The sequence below is a fragment of the Mastomys coucha genome, unplaced genomic scaffold (genome assembly GCF_008632895.1).
Source record: "Mastomys coucha isolate ucsf_1 unplaced genomic scaffold, UCSF_Mcou_1 pScaffold23, whole genome shotgun sequence".
In the NCBI taxonomy this organism is placed as follows: domain Eukaryota; kingdom Metazoa; phylum Chordata; class Mammalia; order Rodentia; family Muridae; genus Mastomys; species Mastomys coucha.
In genome coordinates this window covers 1,866,729-1,886,398 of record NW_022196906.1, presented here as the reverse complement: position 1 = coordinate 1,886,398, position 19,670 = coordinate 1,866,729, and the positions used below count along the sequence as shown (strand labels likewise).

At 37.9% G+C, this 19,670-nt stretch overlaps 1 protein-coding gene across 4 annotated transcripts in view; it reads left to right on the top strand.

Moving 5' to 3' along the window:
* Dync2h1 (dynein cytoplasmic 2 heavy chain 1) overlaps window positions 1–19,670 on the top strand; it is a 258,114-nt gene that overhangs the window by 166,193 nt on the left and 72,251 nt on the right. For all 4 annotated transcript variants that reach the window (XM_031344730.1, XM_031344731.1, XM_031344732.1 and 1 more), the window contains 6 exons: window positions 699–859; window positions 1,944–2,069; window positions 9,057–9,167; window positions 10,730–10,885; window positions 16,063–16,138; window positions 19,345–19,553. In XM_031344730.1, coding sequence (XP_031200590.1) covers window positions 699–859; window positions 1,944–2,069; window positions 9,057–9,167; window positions 10,730–10,885; window positions 16,063–16,138; window positions 19,345–19,553 — 839 coding nt within the window. The remainder of the gene's footprint in view (window positions 1–698; window positions 860–1,943; window positions 2,070–9,056; window positions 9,168–10,729; window positions 10,886–16,062; window positions 16,139–19,344; window positions 19,554–19,670) is intronic.

Below are 19,670 nucleotides of genomic sequence, written 5' to 3'. Positions count from 1 at the left end.
CCTGGAACTCACTCTGTAGACCAGGCTGGTCTCAAACTCAGAAATCCACCTGCCTCTGCCTTCTAAGTGCTGGGATTAAAGGTGTGCGCCACCACCGCCCGGCTATACATACATTCTTATATACATACATATATATGTGCATGCATACATACACACACACACAAACCTGCTAAGTCTGTTTTTGTTGTTTGTATACATTTGGTTTCAAAGCTGACTCTGCATTGGAAACCAGGAAAAGACTCATTCCTAGGAGAAGCTGATTCTCTTCTTCTAGCATTCATTAGTTGCCTGTAGTTCTTTGTTTAGAAGTGGGACCCCATGAAATTTCCTCTTTCCACATTAACGTATCCATTACTAGTACCATTTTCTGATCTTGTTTATACAGCCGTATCTAAAAGAGACTCTTTCTTTGCAAACTTCCTGATATTCCGGCTCTTATGATCGATCTGCTAAATCATTGATCTAGAAGCTATCATGCAAGTGTATCCATTGGGGCTGGGCTCCCCAGTGATCCATTGCTGTCTACATTGTGTCCAGTTGTGTTCTGGGTTGGTCTCCTTTTGCTGTACAGAGTGGTTTCTTTGATGATGGCTGGTAGCTACACTTATCTGGGAAAGGTGGTTCATGCGCCTTATATTATTTTTAATAAATTTTATAATGAATGTTACTTTCTTTAATTTCTGTTACACATGTCTTAGGGTTGAAGGAGTTATCCCCTCTTCCTCTGAACCTCAAACGCTTATACAAGGAGACACTCGAGATTGAGCCCATTTTGATCATAATCTCACCAGGGGCTGACCCTTCTCAGGAACTTCAGGAACTTGCTAGTGCTGAAAGAAGCAGTGAGTGTTATCACCAGGTGGGTAGGAACTGCTCACTGGTTTTGTTCTGTCTTTCGTTTTCTTCTCACACTAGATCCTAGATCCAATCAGGGAAATGGACATTAAAAATTATGTGTAGCAAGCTAAAAGGTGCCCATATCGAAAACTCAAGCTTAGCAAAAAGAATCCTGCAAATGTATTGTATAACCTTGAGATGGGAAACCTATTGAGGTATCTATCTAGATAAGCCCAATGAAATCAGAAGGGTGTTTTAAAGGGAAACGGGATTGGTGTGAAGGTTCAGAAGGCACGGGGAAGGAAACAGGTCAGTACCCTGATGTTAGATCAGCACAGCTACTCACTGGCAAGAGTTCTGAAGTAACTTGAGGTAAGGCTCTAAATACTATATTGTAAGAACACAATAGGAAATAGATACATTTAATTAAAATTCAAGAATGACTTTAAAATTTTCAATTAGATGCTTTTATAACAAATGCAGTAATATTTTCCTGAAAGTCCCATGACTTAAAAGCAAAGAAATGCATGAATATTTTGAGCAAAATCCACCCAATAGCATACTGTCTTTCTTAAGGAATGAGTTTTGTTCATTCTCCTCATCTCTCAAGTCAACTTGCATGCAAGTTTGAAAATGAATTTATAGTTTATAATTTATAGTCAGTTTTTGGAAAGTTAACAAATCTTTTTCATTATGAACACAATAATTTAAAAATTTAAATACTTCACATCCATTAAAGTTTAAAAAGTAAAAATTCTCCTAGAGTATCTCTGGGTGGCTGTAGGGTTTCCATGACAAGCCCTTGGCTTTCTATGCAGTCACTTGTGAAACAGTATGTATTTATATGTAATAGAGAGTCAGGGGCCCTTTCCACAGGCTCTACCTGTGATCAGTGACATAGACAGGAAGACAAAGATACACATCTGAACTATAAATTGATGTTTTTGCAAAATATGATTAATTCTTGGTATTTGTTCTTTACTTTTCTTGAAAGCTTTATTTTAAAGCCAGACATGGAGGTTTGGAAATTATTATCCTTAATCTCTGACAATGGTATGTTAGAATGTTTTGGTAGATACTTTTCATTCGGGTTTTTGTTTGTGTAGGTTGCCATGGGTCAAGGTCAAGCTGATTTAGCAATTCAGATGCTAAAAGAATGTGCCCGAAATGGAGACTGGCTCTGTTTGAAGAACTTACATCTTGTGGTATCTTGGCTTCCAGTTCTGGAGAAGGTAGTGCCTTAGGGTCTCTGTTGCTGTAAAGAGACTCCATGACCACGACAACAAGGAAACATTTAATTGGGGCTGTCTTACTGTTCAGAGTTTAGTCCATTGTCATCATGGCAGGAAGCATGGTGGCATTCAGGCAAACCTGGTATTGGAGAAGGAACTGTGAGTTCTATATCTAGATCAGCAGGCAGCAGGAAGAGAGAGTGACACACTGGGCCTGGCTTGAGCATATGACACCTCAAAGCCCAACCCTAGTGACACACTTCCTCCAACATATCCACACCTTCTCCAACAAGGCTACATCTCCTAGTAGTGCCACTCCCTGTGCACCTAGGGGGGGCATTTTATTCAAACCACCACAGGTAGATTGAGATAGGTATGGGGTATGTCACAAGTATATGAAATATCTCAATATATAATTTCCAAGCTGCATCAGTGTTCAATTGGCATTTGTTATTATATTAGAAAGTTAGTTTGTGATAAGAAATATTTGAGGCCAATTCATCTTTGAAAAGTACATGTGTGCCAAACAAAATGGATTTTCTTTTTAAGCAAGAAGTCTACAGAATTCTGTACTTTTAAGGGTTAGATAAGGGAAGTCAAGAATTTGTTGATTAAGATTGGCAGAAGAGGTTAGTAAATTTCTACAGAAGAAAAAGAGCTTGTTGTGATTGATTGGAGAAAATCTGTTTATACCATTATTTTATGCTCATGTTTTGTTACCTGTCAGGAAATTACAGAGATTTTTGATTCTTGAGGAAGCTAAAATGCACACTGAAGGAAATATAAACTTAAAGAAGGTAAAATGTTAACTTAAGTGGTTCCAGGAGGAAGCAATCTTCAGACAGAACAAATTGCTTGATATGGTTTAAATAAAAACTCATAGTTAAAGTTAAAAGTTAAAAAGTTAACAAAGTTAAAAAAGTAAACAAAGTTAAAAGTCTGTTACTCAGTAAAGAAAGATAGTCAGGTCTTAGGAGAGATAACTGCAAAGAGATATCCTTCTGTGGTCTAAGTAGAATGAAGCTAACTGTAGACAGAAAACATGTACCATCCATATGTGTAGCAGCACAAATAGAGACTAATGTTGGAGGTGTGCATGCCAGCAGATGGGTGCAGGGATGTCACTGACAAAACAAGGACAACCAGATAGGGCTATGTTGGCGAGTAGATTTAGATGACTTAGGGTTAGGATTTAAGGAGCCAAAGAAAAGTCCTTACCAGTGGGATTTCTAATTACTATTGAATTAAACTGGCAGAGTACTATAGTGAATGGAACCACACAAGACAGTAGATGAACCCTGCTCTTGTGTCACTGAGAAGTTCAGATGTGTACAGTCCTAATAAGTTGGCACTACCAGCACTGGTACAGAATAGATAACTGATATAACTATGATTTACCCAATGACTAAACTGATGACCTTCTGATTTTCTTACTTGTAATCAATAGAAGACATAAATTAGGACCCAAAAGCTGGCTAAATAGTAAGATAATGTCTTTAAAAACCACTAGTATATAAAACAACAAGATTCATATCTAACAACTCACATGTATTTTAGGGTATAAGGCACTACAGTTCTGCTTTCTGTTCTAAAAAGTTGACTGAGAGACACTAAGTCAGCATAATTATAGTTTATGCTTTGGAAACAAATCTTAGCTTGAACTCCTTGAAACATACTGAGTAGATATTCCAAAAGTTGAAAACAATTTTTTTTTTTACATATTTTCTTTATTTGCATTTCAAATGATAACCCTTTCCCCAGTTTCCCCTCCGAAAAAAAACCCCGTTGATTCCCCCCTCCCCCTGCTCACCAACCCACCATCTTCTGCTTCCAGGCCCTGACATCCCCCTACACTGGGGCATAGAACCTTCACAGGACCAAGGCCCTCTCCTCCCATTGATGACCGACTAGGCCATCCTCTGCTACATATGCAGCTGGACCCATGCATCCTACCAAGTGTACTCTTTGATTGGAGTTTTAGTCCCTGGGAGCTCTGAGGGTACTAGTTAGTTCATATTGTTGTTCGTCCTAAGGGGCTGCAAACCCTTCAGCTCCTTGGGTCCTTTCTCTAGCTCCTCTTTCATTGGGGACCCTGGGCTCAGTTCAATGGATGGCTGTGAGCCTCTACTTCTGTATTACTTGGGCAGTGTCAGAGCCTCTCAGGAGACAGATATATCAGGCTCCTGTCAGCCAGCACTTGCTGGCATCCACAATAGTGTCTGGGTTTGGTGATTGAATATGGAAAGGATCCCCAGGTGGAGCACTATCTGGATTGTCCTTCCTTCAGTCTCTGTTCCAAACTTTGTCTCTGCGACTCCTTCCATGGATATTTTGTTCCCCCTTCTAAGAAGGATCGAAGTATCCACACTTTTGTCTTCTTTCTTCTTGAGTTTCTTGTGGTTTGTGGATTGTATCTTGGATATTCTGAGTTTCTGGCCTAATATCCACTTATCAGTGAGTGCATACCATGTATGCTCTTTTGTGATTGGGTTACCGAACTCAGGATGATATTCTCCAGATACATCCATTTCCCTAAGAATTTCAGAAATTCATTGTTTTTAATAGCTGAGTAGTACTCCATTGTGTAGATGTACCACATTTTCTGTATCCATTCCTCTGTTGAGGGATATCTGGGCTGTTTCCAGTTTCTGGCTATTATAAATAAGGCTACTGTGAACATAGTAGAGCATGTATCCTTATTGCATGTTGAGAGCATTTTCTGGGTATATGCCCAGGAGTGGTATAGCTGGGTCCTCTGGTAGTACTATGTCCAATTTCCTGAGGAACCACCAAACTGATTTCCAGAGTGGTTGTACAGGCTTGTAATCCCACCAGTAATGAAGGAGTGTTCCTCTTTCTCCACAACCTTGCAAGCATCTGCTGTCATTTGAGTTTTTCATCTTAGTCATTCTGACTGGTGTGAGGTGGAATCTCAGGTTGTTTTGACTTGTGTTTCCCTGATGACTAAGGATGTTATACATTTCTTTAGATACTTCTCAGCCATTCAGTATTTGTCAGTTGAGAATTCTTTATTTAGCCCTGTACCCCATTTTTAATAGGGTTATTTGATTCTCTGGAGTCTAACTTCTTGAGTTCTTTATATACATTGGATATTAGCCCTCTATCAGATATAGGATTGGTAAAGATCTTTTCCTATTTTGTTGGTTGCTGTTTTGACCTATTGACAGTGTCTTTTGCCTTACAGAAGCTTTGCAACATTATGAGGTTCTATTTGTCAATTCTTGACCTTAGAGCATAAGCTATTGGTGTTCTGTTCAGGAAATTTTTCCCTGTGCCAATGTGCTTGAGGCTCTTCCCCACTTTCTTTTCTATTAGTTTCAGTTTATCTGGTTTGATGTGGAGGTCCTTGATCCACTTGGACTTAAGCTTTATACAAGGAGATAGAAATGGATCAATTTGCATTCTTCTACATGCTAACTGCCAGTTGAGCCAGCACCATTTGTTGAAAATGCTATCTTTTTTCCACTGGATGGTTTTAGCTTTTTGGAGGCAGTCAGAGGTATGAGTTTTTCTCTTCAGGCTGCTTTCATTGTGTCCCTTAAGTTTAGGTATGTTCTGGCTTCATTTTTATTAAACTCTAAAAAGTCTTTCTTTATTTATTTCTTTCTTGACCAAGTTATCATTGAGTAGAGTGTGTTATTAAGCTTCCACATGTATGTAGGCTTTCTATTGTTTATGTTGTTATTGAAGACCAGCCTTAGTCTATGGTGATCTGATAGGCTGTAAGGAATTATTTCAATCTTCTTGTATCTGTTGAAGCCTGTTTTGTGACTGATTATATGGTCAATTTTGGAGAAGATACAATGAGGTGCTGAGAAGAAGGTATATCTTTTTGTTTTAGGATAAAAAGTTCTATAGATATCTGTTAAATCCATTTGTTCCATAACTTCATCAGTTTCACTGTGATTCTGTTTAGTTTTTGTTTCCATTATCTGTCCATTGCAGAGTGGAGTATTGAAGTCTCCCACTATTATTGTATGCAGTGCAATGTGTGTTTTTAGCTTTAGTAAATATTCTTTTATGAATGTGAGTGTCCTTGCATTTGGAGTATAGATGTTCAGAATTAAGAGTTCATCTTGGTAGATTTTATCTTTGATGAGTATGAAGTGTCCCTCCTTATCTTTTTTGATAACTTTTGGTTGAAAGTCAAACTTATTCGATATTAGAATGGCTACTACAGCTTGTTTCTTGGGATTATTTTCTTGGAAAATTGTTTTCAGCCTTTTACTCTGAGGTAGTGTCTATCTTTGTTACTGAGGTGGGTTTCTTGTATGCAACAAAATGTTGGGTCTTGTTTACGTAGCCAGTCTGTTAGTCTATGTCTTTTTATTGGGGAATTGAGTCCATTGATATTAGTAGATATTAAAGAAAAGTTATTGTTGCTTCCTGTTATTTTTCTTGTTAGAGTTGGAATTCTGTTCATATGGCTATCTTCTTTTAGTTTTATTGAAATATTACGTTCTTGCTTTTTCTAGGATGTAGTTTCCCTCCTTGAGTTGAAGTTTTCCATTTATTATCCTTTGAAGGGCTGGATTTGTGGAAAGATATTGTGTAAATTTGGTTTTGTCATGCAATACATTGGTTTCTCCATCTATGGTAAATGAGAGTTTTGCTGGGTATAGTAGCCTAGGCTGGCATTTGTGTTCTCTTAGGGTCTGTATGACCCAGGATCTTTGCTTTTATAGTCTCTGGCAAGAAGTTTGGTGTAATTCTGATAGGTCTGCCTTTATATGTTATTTGACCTTTTTCCCTCACTGCTTTTAATATTCTTTCTTTGTTTTGTACATTTGGTGTTTTGATTATTGTGTGACGGGAGGAATTTTGTTTCTGGTCCAAACTATTTGGAATTCTTTAGGCTTCTTGTATGCTCATGAGCATCTCTTCTTTTGGGTTAGGGAAGTTTTCTTCTATAATTTTGTTGAAGATATTTACTGGTCCTTTAAGTTGGAAGTCTTCACTCTCTTCTATACCTACTATCCTTAGGTTTGATCTTCTCATAGTGTTCTGGATTTCCCAGATGTTTTGAGGTAGGATCTTTTTGCATGTTGCGTTTTCTTTGACTATTGTGTCAATGTTTTCTATGGTATCTTCTGCACCTGAGATTCTCTCTTCTATCTCTATTATTCTGTTTATGATGCTTGTATCTATGGCTCCTGACTTCTTTACTTGGTTTTCTATATCCAGAGTTGTCTCTCTTTGTGGTTTCTTAATTGTTTCTACTTCCATTTTTAGATCTTGGATGGTTTTGTTTGATTCCTTCACCTGTTTGGTTGTGTTCTTCTGTAATTCTTTAAGGGATTTCTGTGTTTCCTCTTTAAGGACCTGTACCTCTTTACCTGTATTCTCTTTTATTTCTTTAAGGGAATTATTTATGTCCTTCTTAAGTTCCTCTATCAGCATCATGAGATATGATTTTAGATCCAAATCTTGCTTTTTAGTTGTGTTGGTATATCCAGGACTTGCTGTGGTGGGAGTACTGGGTTCTGATGATGCCAAGTAGTCATGGTTTCTGTTAGTAAAACTCTTGCGTTTGCCTTTTGCCATCTGGTAATCTCTGGTGTTAGATGTTCTTGCTGTCTCTGGCTGGAGCTTGTTCCTCCTGTGGGTCTGTAAGCCTGTGTCAGCACTCCTGGTAGATCAGCTCATTCCTGGCAGGGCTGTGGATTAGCCTTCCCTCCTGGGTGCAGATAGATGCCGGATGGACCCTGTCCCAGCTGCTCTACTGATTCTGTGGCTTGTGCCTCCTGGCTGGACCTGCCTTAGAAGGTCACAGGAGAGAAAATGGCGATCTTGCCTGAGTCCTAGGGTCAGAGCACTCCCCGAAAACAATTTTTGATTTCATTTCTTTCCTCTTAAGATGTCTGTCTCTAAATTTACCAGAATAGTATAAATCTAGCCAAACCACAAATTAGCATTCCTCTTTAATTTTGTAGTTTAAAATTCTGAATGTTAACATTTTAAAAGTATGAGATGTGAATTCATCATACCAATTTTAATTTTTAGCAAGCACAATGTTCCTGTAGCCATATTTTGTCCTCTTTACTTTACATTTTATATGACCCTGATCATGAATGTTAGTGTTGGGCAAAGTTGGTATTACATTTTGATTTTTCATTTTCACTGTCTTTTAGAACAATCAGGGCTTTGTTGTTGTTTGTTTCATTTTTGACAGGGACACACTATGTAGCTCAGACTGCCCTGTAAGTTGTTCACTCAAGTAGTAGATACGTATTACATATATGAAGGGAAACAAGATTTGTGTGGGGGCTGGTTACATGCAGGATTTCTACCTGCAGACATACCACACTAAGACATAACTGCTGGTTGATGAATATGTACATTCACTGGCATTGGTAAAATCATGGAACTGAAGTAGAATGATGTTCTACTTAAACATAGTTCTTAGATTATATGGTTACAAATAAGTTTTCAACTTACCAAAAAGTGCATATCAGGAAAGAAGAGTGCACCTAATAAATGACTTAAGCATACAAGATGAAGGGCCATGACAAGTGAGCTTGCATGATGTCCTTTAAGATAGACGTTGTTGAGCATTGATAACATTGCCTAACTGTGACAGTGGAATAGGAACAATAAGACCATGAGTCTGTCTGGCTGCTTAGGTTTATTAGTATTTATAGCTGAGGCTGACTTTGTATTTATTGTACTCCAGGCCCTGTTTGACATGGTTGCCACACTCCATGTGGTAGATATTTGCTTAGAGGAGCTACGAGGTCTAGATACCAAGAGCACACACAAGTAGCAAAGTTGTATGTCAGCTCAGGATAACTGCCTTCACACACATGTTCCTGTACTTTTTATTACATTATCTGTCTATTCTTGAGTAGAGAAGATAAAATGTTAAAGGGAATATAATTCAAATGTTTAAGAAACATCAAAATAAGACGCAGGGTCATAAAGTGTGTGTGTGTATTTTGAAACACCTTTTTATTGGTTTGTAAAAAGGAATTGAATACTCTTCAGCCTAAAGAAAGCTTTCGTCTGTGGCTCACTGCAGAAGTTCATCCCAACTTTACCCCCATATTACTCCAGTCAAGTCTAAAGATAACATATGAGGTAAGATGTTTCAAAGTCCCATTCTTAGATATAGAAGAACAATAATATATATGTTGCCTTTAACTATTATTCAAAACTGTAAGAATGTACAGTTTTAAAAGAACTTTTAAGACTTATAAGAGATACAAATTATATAATAGCATGAGGTATAGAAAAAGATTTTAATGTTATTTTCAAAAAATAGAAGTCAAACTCCACAATAGAAAATTTACCATCTTAACTATTTTCTGAATCATGCTCTGATTCTGTTTGTAATGTTGTGAAGAGCCATTATGTTGTTTCCCACAACACTTTCCTAGAGATTATATTCTCACGAACAATGTTCCAGTTCTATGCATCTTTGCCAGCATCTATTTTTAATAATCCCATCATGGTCATCCTGATTGATGTAGCTAATAAATCCTTGAGAGTTTGATCTGGATTTCCATGTTGACAAGTGGTATTTATCATTGTCTCATGCTTCTTGAATGTTTGTGGCTGTTCTATGGAGAAATGTCTAAGGCATTTCCTTTTTTCCTTTTTAACTGGATAATTGTGTTGTAGAGCTCTGTAACCACATTTACCTATTCATAGTCCCCAAACTTCAGTCACAGGCAGATCCATTATATGCTTCATATGTGAAATTATGTTTATTTTTAAAAGATAATCTAGAACTTCTTAGTCATCATACTAGATTGAATTAAATGTTTAAATGACTTTAAGCGAAATATTTCATTCATTTTGTATGTCTCTTGTATTAGCATACAGTTCACTGTTATTACAAATGGTAATTTTAGTTTAATAAACAAGAAAATTTTAATGATTTTGTGAATGTACTTGGTTATTTTTAATACATTTGGTGAAATAGTTATTTAATTTTGAAACTACTATGGATTTGAAAAAAATATGAATTATTTGGTGAAAATTGTAAGGCTAGCTTTATATTTGTATACTTTGAAGTAACGGAAAACTACATTGGGCTTTTGGAGAAAAAGTTTCTTCATTAAGAAGAAAGTATGTCTCAAAATGTTAAACTCAAAACTATAAGAATAATGGCAGTTGACTAAGGTCAGGAGGCATTACTGTTGATGGACAAAACCTTTCTGGTTTTCATGCTATAAAGTCCTGTGTGAACACGTGGTGATAGTAGAGGCAAAACATTTTGTATATGTTTCTCATCACTGAACCATGCTTTAAAAACTTCTATGATGGTAAAGTTTCATCACAATATCTTCCTGCAGTTAAAATTTGAAAAAAATTAAAACCTACAGTATCCCTCTCTTGTGTACATAATGGCTTAGAGGGTAGCCCAGTGATGAGAAAAGTAAAGATAAGCAGCAATTGTTTGGGGAAGCCAGCCTGAATGTTTGAGATCAGAAAATTGTCTGAGGAATTTCTCCTGCTGGGCTGTGTGAATCTTTATTTTATTTTATTTTGTAGTAAAGACTTCAATAAATTATTTCTAGAAAAAAAAAACAAAAAAAAAACAAAAACAAAAAAAAGAAGAAAGTATGTTGATGCAGTTTTACTGTATTTGTAATATTTTAAGCAATAAGAAGTCTGTTTATATTCTCTTCTTGTAGTCACCTCCAGGTTTGAAGAAGAATTTGATGCGCACTTATGAGTCTTGGACTCCTGAGCAAATTAGCAAAAGAGATAACATACACCGAGCTCATGCTCTTTTTAGCTTAGCATGGTTTCATGCTGCCTGTCAAGAAAGAAGAAATTATATTCCACAGGTAAATTATGAGCATGTTATAATATAACATAAGCTTTACATTTATTAGTATATACTTATAATTTGGTACTTAAAGTTATGGTCATGTCATAATTAAGTTTGTTTCTAATTTGGTGTTTTTCTGCTAGTCTTCCACACTGTATGGTTATATGCTTCATATGCCATTGAGTTAATGAATGAACGCCAGCATGTGACCCAATCAGTGAGCATCAGATACTACTCTAGTGCTGGATCTTCATAGATACCTCAAACTTCAAAATCCAATCTCCATGGCTGGTTCCTTCAGGATGGCCTTAGTAAAAGGCCATGTAGTTCTCTTGTTAGCCTTCTAGGAAGTATTCTTGATGGACCTTCTGCCCACTTTTCTCCTTAATCCATTATCAAGCTGCTTTACTTTAAAACATAATTGCAACTGGTGTAGCCTGGAGTTGGTAGGGCTCTGATTAAAGTATTATGGCTTTTGTTTCTTGATTCCATGATAATCTTTTCCCAGCCTGCTATTCTTTCAGGGGTGTGTTCTGCAGACTTCAAACTATTCTGTAGTATTCTTCTTGGGTATTTCCACTTACATTATAATCTAGTTCCAACAGGTTAATATCTTGTAGAATTTGTCAAATATATTTACCTTTCTATCCATTATCTGCTGTTCCCAAGGACTGGCTGTCCTTATCTCCTATATTCGATCAGATCTTTCTCATAAATGTAACAAGTACATTTCTCACTGACAAACTTATATAGATGAGTTTTACATGTTATCTGTACATTTTCTTGGGAGCTGCATGGAATTAGATTAGTGTTTGGGTTTATTCTTACATGCTTAGAATCTTATCTACAATGAACATTTAAGAAATATTTTTAAAATTATTTTATTTATACTTCAAATCTTGTCCCACTTCCTGTCTCCCCTCTGCCAGCCCCCACACCCCCTCCTCTCTCCCCTTTGCCTCTGTGAGGGTACTCAACCACCCATCCACCTACTCCCAGCTCACCCTTCCAGCATCCCCCTTCCCTGGAGCAACAAGTCTCCAGAGGACCAAGTGCCTCCCCTCCCATTGTTGCCAGATAAGACCATCCTCTGCAACACATGTAGCAGGAGCCATGGACCCACCCATACCACTCTTTGGTTGATAGTTTGTTCCCTGGGAGCTCTGTAGGGTCTGATTAGTTGATATTGTTGTGCTTCCTATGGAGTTGCAATCCCCTTCAGCTCCTTCATTTCTTTCCCTAACTCTTCCATTTGGGGTCCCTGAGCTCACTCCAATGGTTAGCTGTGAGTATTTGCATCTGTCTTAGTTAGGTGCTGGCCGGCGAGTTCCTGTCAGCAAGCACGTCTTGGCATCAGCAATAGTTTAGGGGTTTGGTGTCTGCAGATGGGATAGATCCCAAGGTGGGGCAGTCTCTGGATGGCCGTTCCTTCATCTCTGCTCATTTTTTATCCCTGTATTTCCTTTAGACAGGAGCAATTCTCAGTTACAATTTTTGAGATGGATGGGTGGCTCCATTCCTATAATGGGGGCCATGTCTATTTGCTGGAGGTAGTCTCTTCAGGTTCTATCTTCCCACTATTGGGTATTTCACCTAATGTCATCCTCATTGGGTCCTGGAGCCTCTCACATTCCTGGCATCTGAGACTTTCTACTGGTCCCCATTCCCCTACTGCTACTTATTTCTGTTAATTCTCCTGGCCCTCTGCACTTCTCTCCTGTCTCTCCCCATACCTGGTCCTGCCTTCCCTTATTCCCCCTGCCCCTTCCCATCCAGGTCTCTTACTCCCTCTGCCTCCCATGATTATTCTGTTCCCCTTTCTAAGTGGGATTGAAGAATCCATACTTTGGCCTTCTTGTTAAGCTACATATGGTCTGTGAGGTATATCTTGAGTATTCTGAGCTTTGGGGTTAATATCCACTTATCAGTGAGTACATACTATGTATGTAAATGAAGAGAAATTTGAAGCAATCCCACTAAAATCAGGGACAAGATAGTACTGCTCAATCTCTCCCTATTTATTGAATATAGTACTTGAAGTTCTAGCTAGAGCAACTAGACAACAAAAAAGAGGTCAAAAGGGCACAAACTAGAAAGGGAGAAGTCAAGATATCACTATTTGCAGATGATATGATATTATACATAAGAAACCGAAAAAAATTCTACCAGAGAACTCCTACACCTGATAAATACCTTCAGCAAAATGACTGGATATAAAGTTAACTCTAACAAATCAGTAGCCTTTCTCTACACAAAGGATAAACAGGTTGAAAAAGAAATTAGGGAAACAATACCCTTCACAGTAGTTACAAATAATATAAAATTTCTTCTTGTAACTAACCAAGAAAGTGAAAGATCTGTATGAGAAAAACTTCAAGTTGCTGAAGAAAGAAATCAAAGAAGACCTCAGAAGATGGGAGATCTCCCATGCTCATGGATTAGCAGGTTTAATATACTAAAAATGGCCATCCTAACAAAATAAATCTATAGATTAAATGCAACCCCCATCAATTCTTCATAGAGTTAGAAAGAGCAATTCTGAAATTAATCTAGAATAACAAAAAAAATCAGGATTAAGAAAATTATTCTCTGCTAGAGAGATGGCTCAGTGCTTAAGAGCACTGACTGCTCTTCCAGAGATTCTGAGTTCAAATCCCAGCAACTACATGGTGGCTCACAACCATCAGTAATAGGATCTGATGCTCTCTTCCAGTGTGTCTGAAGACAGCTACAGTGTACTCATATACATAAAATAAATAAATCTTAAAAAAAAAAAAAAGAAAACTATTCTCAACAATAAGAAAACTTATGGGGGATTCACCATCCCTGACCTCAAGCTATACGAAAAGAACAATAGTGATAAAAACTGAATGGTATTGATTCAGAGATAGACAGATCAGCGGGATAGAATTGAAGACCCAGAAATGAACCACACACCTATAGTCACTTAATCTTTGACAAATAAGGCAAAACCATACAGTGGAAAAAAGAAAGCATTTTCAACAAATGGTGCTGGTTGAGTTGGCCATATATAGAAGTATACAAATTGATCCATTTTTATCTCCTTGAACAAAGCTCAAGTTCAAGTGGATCAAGGACCTCCACATAAAACCAGATACACTGAATTTAATAGAAGAGAAAGTGGGAAATAGCCTTAAACACATTGGCACAGGGGGAAATTTTCCTGAACAGAACGCCAAAAAGGTTAAGGCTCTAAGACGAAATACAGATAAATGGGGCCTCATGAAAGTAAAAAGCTTCTGCAAGGCAAAGGACACTGGCAGTAGGACAAAACAGCAGCCTACAGATTGGGAAAGGACCTGAAAGAGGGTTAATAGCCGAAATATATTAAGAACTCAAGAACTTAGACTCTGGAAAACCAAATAACCCAATTATAAAAGGGGTTTACGGAGCTAAACAAAGAGTTCACAACTGAAGTATCTTGAATGGCCAAGAAGCACCTAAAGAAATGTTCAACATCCATAGTCATCAGGGATATACAAATCAAAAAAACCCTGAGATTCCACCTCACACCAGTCAGAATGACTAAAATCAAGAACTCAGGTGACAGCAGATGCTGGTGAGGATGTGGAGAAAGAACTCCACTGCAGTTGTATTGCAAGCTAGAACAAACCACTTTGGAAATCTGGCAGTTCCTCAGAAAACTAGAAATAGTTCTACCTGAAGACCCAGCTATACCACTACTAGGCATATACACCCAAAAGATGCTCCAATATATAACAAGGACATATGCCCCACTGTGTTCATAGCATCCTTATTTATAATAGCTAGAAGCTGTAAACAAGCCTGATGTCTCTCAACAGAAGAATAGATACAGAAAATGAGGTTCATTTACACAATGGAATACTACTAAGCTATTAAAATCAAAGACATTATGAATTTTGTAGGCAAGTGGATGGAACTAGAAAATATCATCCTGCAAGAAGAAAGAAGACCAAAAGGTGGACATTTCATTCCTTCTTAAAAGGGGGAACCTAATACCCACGGAAGGAGTTGCGGAGATTAACTATGGAGCAGAGACTGAAGGAAGGGCAAGCCAGCCTAAATATAGCTATCTCCTGAGAGGCTCTGACAGTACCTGACTAACACAGATGTAGAGGCTCACAGCCATCCATTGAACTGAGTACAGGATCCCCAGTGAAGGAGTTAGAGAAAGGACCAATGGAGCTGAGGGGTTTGCAGCTCCTTAGGACGAACAACAATATGAACTAACTAGTACCCTCTGAGCTCCCAGGGTCTCAACCACCAACCAAGGACTGCACATGGAGGGGTCTGATTGTTCTGGCAGCATGTGTATAGTAGAGGATTGCAAATTCGATCATCAATAGGAGGAGAGGACCTCAAACCTATGAAGGTTCTGGGCCCCAGTGTAGAGGAATGCCAGGGCCAATAAGTGGGAGAGGGTAGGGTGGCAGGCATGGGGAGGGGGGAGGCAACAGGGGTTTGTTTTTGTTGTTTTTGTTTGTTTCTTTGATTTTTGGAAGAGAAACTGGGAAAGGAAAAATTTACATGTATATAAAGAAAATATCTAATAAAAAAATTATCCAGAAAAAAAAAAGAAAATATCATCCTGAGCGAAGTAACCTAGACCAAAAATAAATATTTTTATGTGGTTAATCAATACTGATACATTCCTAAATACTAACTCAACCCAAATTTATTTTAAATTAGTTTAAAGTTATTTTATTATGTAATTAGTATAGTTAATGAAAGGACTATAGAAATTACTTTCATATTTTACATTGTTTCTGTTTTAGGAATGTTTTTATTTGAACATTATAGCTGTTTGGTAACTATTCAGGTGTATATTATAAATGTATGTACAGAAACAATATAATGCTTTTAGGAACTTTTTTGGCATTAGTTGTATTTTCATGTTTGTGAGGAAAATGTTTAGTTTTGAAGCATAAAGGTATAAGAGATATATTAATTCACATATGGTATACAGATTAAAAAATGTACTACATCAGTTTGTACTCAGACTCTATTGATGTACATTAGTGATGAAAACTAAAGTAGAATTACAAAGTCATTTCATGTTTTGTGGTCAATGCACTGACTTCTAAAGGTTTTATTTTTTAGTATATAGTGAATGCTTTTCTTAAATTTAGGGGGTAGTGATGTGTAGACATCTGTCTTTGATTTCACTGTATCTTATATTTGTTGTAACAGGGTTGGACCAAGTTTTACGAGTTTTCCTTATCAGATCTTCGAGCCGGGTACCACGTCATTGACAGGCTCTTTGATGGTGAGACTGGACCTCAGGACTTACTGCTCATGATACAGTTTTACACAAGTGCCTTAATTCCTACCACAAATTCTGGGTTTTGATTTGTATTTGCTATTTGAATGTCCTGACTACCATGCCTGTGCTCTCTGAAGGGTTCTTGAGTTGTCTACTTTGGTTTCGATATAATGCATTAGAATTCTGATTTACCTGTAGTTTCCAGAAGACAAGTCTAGAAGCAGTGTGTGTTTATTGTGTAGCCTACATACCATTTTTTTAAATCAAAATTGCTTCTGTTGAGTCGTTCAGTTCTCTTTCTAAGGAACTAATACTCTGGATCACAACACTGCAGGACTAGAACTAAGAATTTATGCAGTCCTGGAGGAATTCCTAAGTAAGTCTATGGAAGCAGTACAGGAGTGAAAAACTAGAGACTTACCACATAGGACTATTTAGCCCTTGTTTTCCTTGAAGCCAGTTGCAGTCCAGTTCCGAGATTACACTGTGCATTGCTGAGACAAGGGAGCATTAGAGCTCAGACACTGTGAATATGAGAGCAGATTAGATAAATAGAAATTTAAACTTGAATGCTCTAACGACAATTCACAGATCCTGTCCCCACATTCCCTGTCAGCCTTGTTGCTTTGTCCAACTGCTCTTTACCAAGTCCCCCATTTCAGTAGATGGCATGGTCATTGATGCTCTTTGCTAGCTCCAAGCCTCTTAAGTCTCTTACAGCTCTCTCATTTTCTCAGGAATCCTGTTCTTTGGCAGGATATTTTCCCATTTCCATCACACTCTTATTCTGTTTATCTGCCCTAAAGCCTTAGCCATGTGTGTGACTGCTTATCTAGTCTCCATTGCTTTCTTTGTCCCCTTTCTTCTTTTTTTTTAGAACTTTCTACTTTTTTTTTATTAGATGTTTTCTTATTTACAATATCTCCTTTCCTTCCCTTGGTCATCATCCCACCAACTCCTGCTTACTGGCCCTGGCATTCCCCTACATTGGGGCATAGAACCTTCACAGGGTGAAGGTCCTCTCCTCCCATTGGTAACGGACTTGGCCATCCTCTGCTATATGCATACTGGAGCCATGAGTCCCCCCAAAGTGTAGTCTTTGGTTGGAGTTTTAGTCCCTGGGAGCTCTGAGGGTACTAGTTAGTTCATATTGTTATGCGTCCTAAGGGGCTGCTCCTTCAGCTCCTTTGGTCCTTTCTCTAACTCCTTCATTGGGGACCCTGTACTCAGTTCAATGGATGGCTGAGAGCCTCTACTTCTGTATTAGTCAGATACTGTCAGAGCCTCTCAGGAGACAGCTATATCAGGCTCCTGTTATTCTTTGTCCCCTTTCAAACACGCTCTATCCCCGTGCAACAGTCCATCTAGATGGGAAGCCAAGGCTTCCTTAAGGCTTTATTCCTTGGGCTTCCTGTCTTCAGACAGCCAGACATGTTACAGTGTTTACTAGATTGTAACCTACAGTGTGGTCCATGTAAAAGAACATCTGTGCTTTGTTTATCATTTATTATGTGTCCATCATAGGCACTAGAGGTCAGAATGGACATCTAGGATGAGAAAACCACCTGGAACATCTGACCTTTAACACACTTACTGTGCAAATTTAAGAGACAACAACAGTAATTATTGGCTGTCTTTTTTTTTCATAATTTCTTATTTTTTAAACTTGAAGAACAAATTTTGTTTGGAGAACAAGTCTAAAAGAAAAACAAGTTTTTTTTCAATATAAAATTTCTGCAATCTATTTCACATGCTGGCATTTCTACTTCATAAATTGAAAGTGAGCTCTTGTTTCTGCATTCCTGACTGTGTTAGCAGTGCCTGCCATTATGACAGTATCAGCTAGTGAAGATGAAGGTAGTGTGGGAAATTGGATCATGGTGATGCCCCCTGCTTCTTAGTCACTGTTGACATTAAGGTTTTAGCTGGGGACACCTTCCCTTTTCTCTACTGTGTGGGTAGCCTAGTTCTGTGAAAAGTGACATGAATCACTTACGTCTCAAGGTTTAGAGTTCTGTGACTGTCTCTGAATTTATAGTGGTGAAATAGAAAAATGGACAGTAGTAACAAATCAGTAATGCTAATGAGATTAACTGGTTATTTGAATATAGTTACAGGTTTATTATATTTACTGAGGAATCAAGACTTCCTTCTTCAGTCTGTCATTGCTGCCACGACTGCAGTGTATTTCTGCTGCACAATTCAGTAGTGATGTAGGAAAGAGTTTACTTTCCTGTGTGCTTGGGATTATCTTTGTGCTGTGAGGGATGGACTTGCTGCCAGTCATCTGCAGCCTGCCCCTGTGCTCCAGTTCTCTCTCCCTAGAATGCAGGTGATTGGCTGTAGGCTGTAACAGATAGAAGGCTACTGTGTGAAGTCCTGCTACAGACTCCCCATTTCAGCAGATTATCTTATGAGCTGCTTGTTCCACCAAGCACAGGTCTAGTTGCTCTGTGACTGTTTAATAAAATATATTGGACAGCTCTTCTGGATAAAGTTATATTTGGATCTGTTTTTCCAAGGGGGTTCCAAATTAATTAGGCATTACTACACAGTTAGAAAACAGGATGGCCCTGTATTTAGAATGCTCTGTTTGCACTCCAAATTTAAACGATTCTATGATTTTCTCATTATGGTGACCCAGACTCCTAGATCTCAGCTGTCATATTCATAACTTGATTGTTTTGATAGTATAAAATCATTGGAAAGAAAATGTTCACTAAATATTTAGAGATCATTTACAGGAATTACTGAGATATATTAGAATGTATTGCTATACCCTAATGACTAAAGTGAAGGTAAAGGACTGTGCAGTGCTGTGTTCCAGCCTGGGAGCCCACAGCAGCCTTTGTTACTACATAAAAGCCAGAAGAAATTCTAGCATGAACAGAGTAAACAGAGTACAGGCTGCGTGCCTTATTGTGGGGCTGTTGACAGTTGCTTGGGAAGGGAAAATCATTCTTTTTGGAGGATGTGGCCACTTATAGGATTCTCATGCTCCAGTGAATGGCCCTATACCAAGGCATACATGTGCAGCACTGGCTGGACTTAGTGGCTTACCAAAAGGGGGGAAAGACATAAAATTAGGGAGGGGGCGTTCATGTATGGGAAAGATATAATCATATTTCATTGTATACCTATATGAAATTCTGAATAAGGAAAAATCTTTTTAAAAGTAAGATTAATAAAAGTATCTGTTTTTCTCATAGGTACCAAAGATGTACAGTGGGAGTTTGTACATGGCTTACTTGAAAATTCTATTTATGGAGGACGTATAGATAACTATTTTGATCTTAGAGTTCTTCAGTCCTACTTGAAGCAATTTTTTAATTCTTCAATAATTGATTTACTAAACCAAAGGAACAAGAAAAGCATTTTTCCATATTCTATCTCTCTCCCAAACTCGTGCAGCATTTTGGTAGGTAGAAGAGGTGATTTCCCATGCATTTCCTGTAACTGAACATGGTAGAAACTTATTTTTGAATGATAAAATTCATGCAGAAATGTGCGCATGATGGGTATATACAACTTTTGT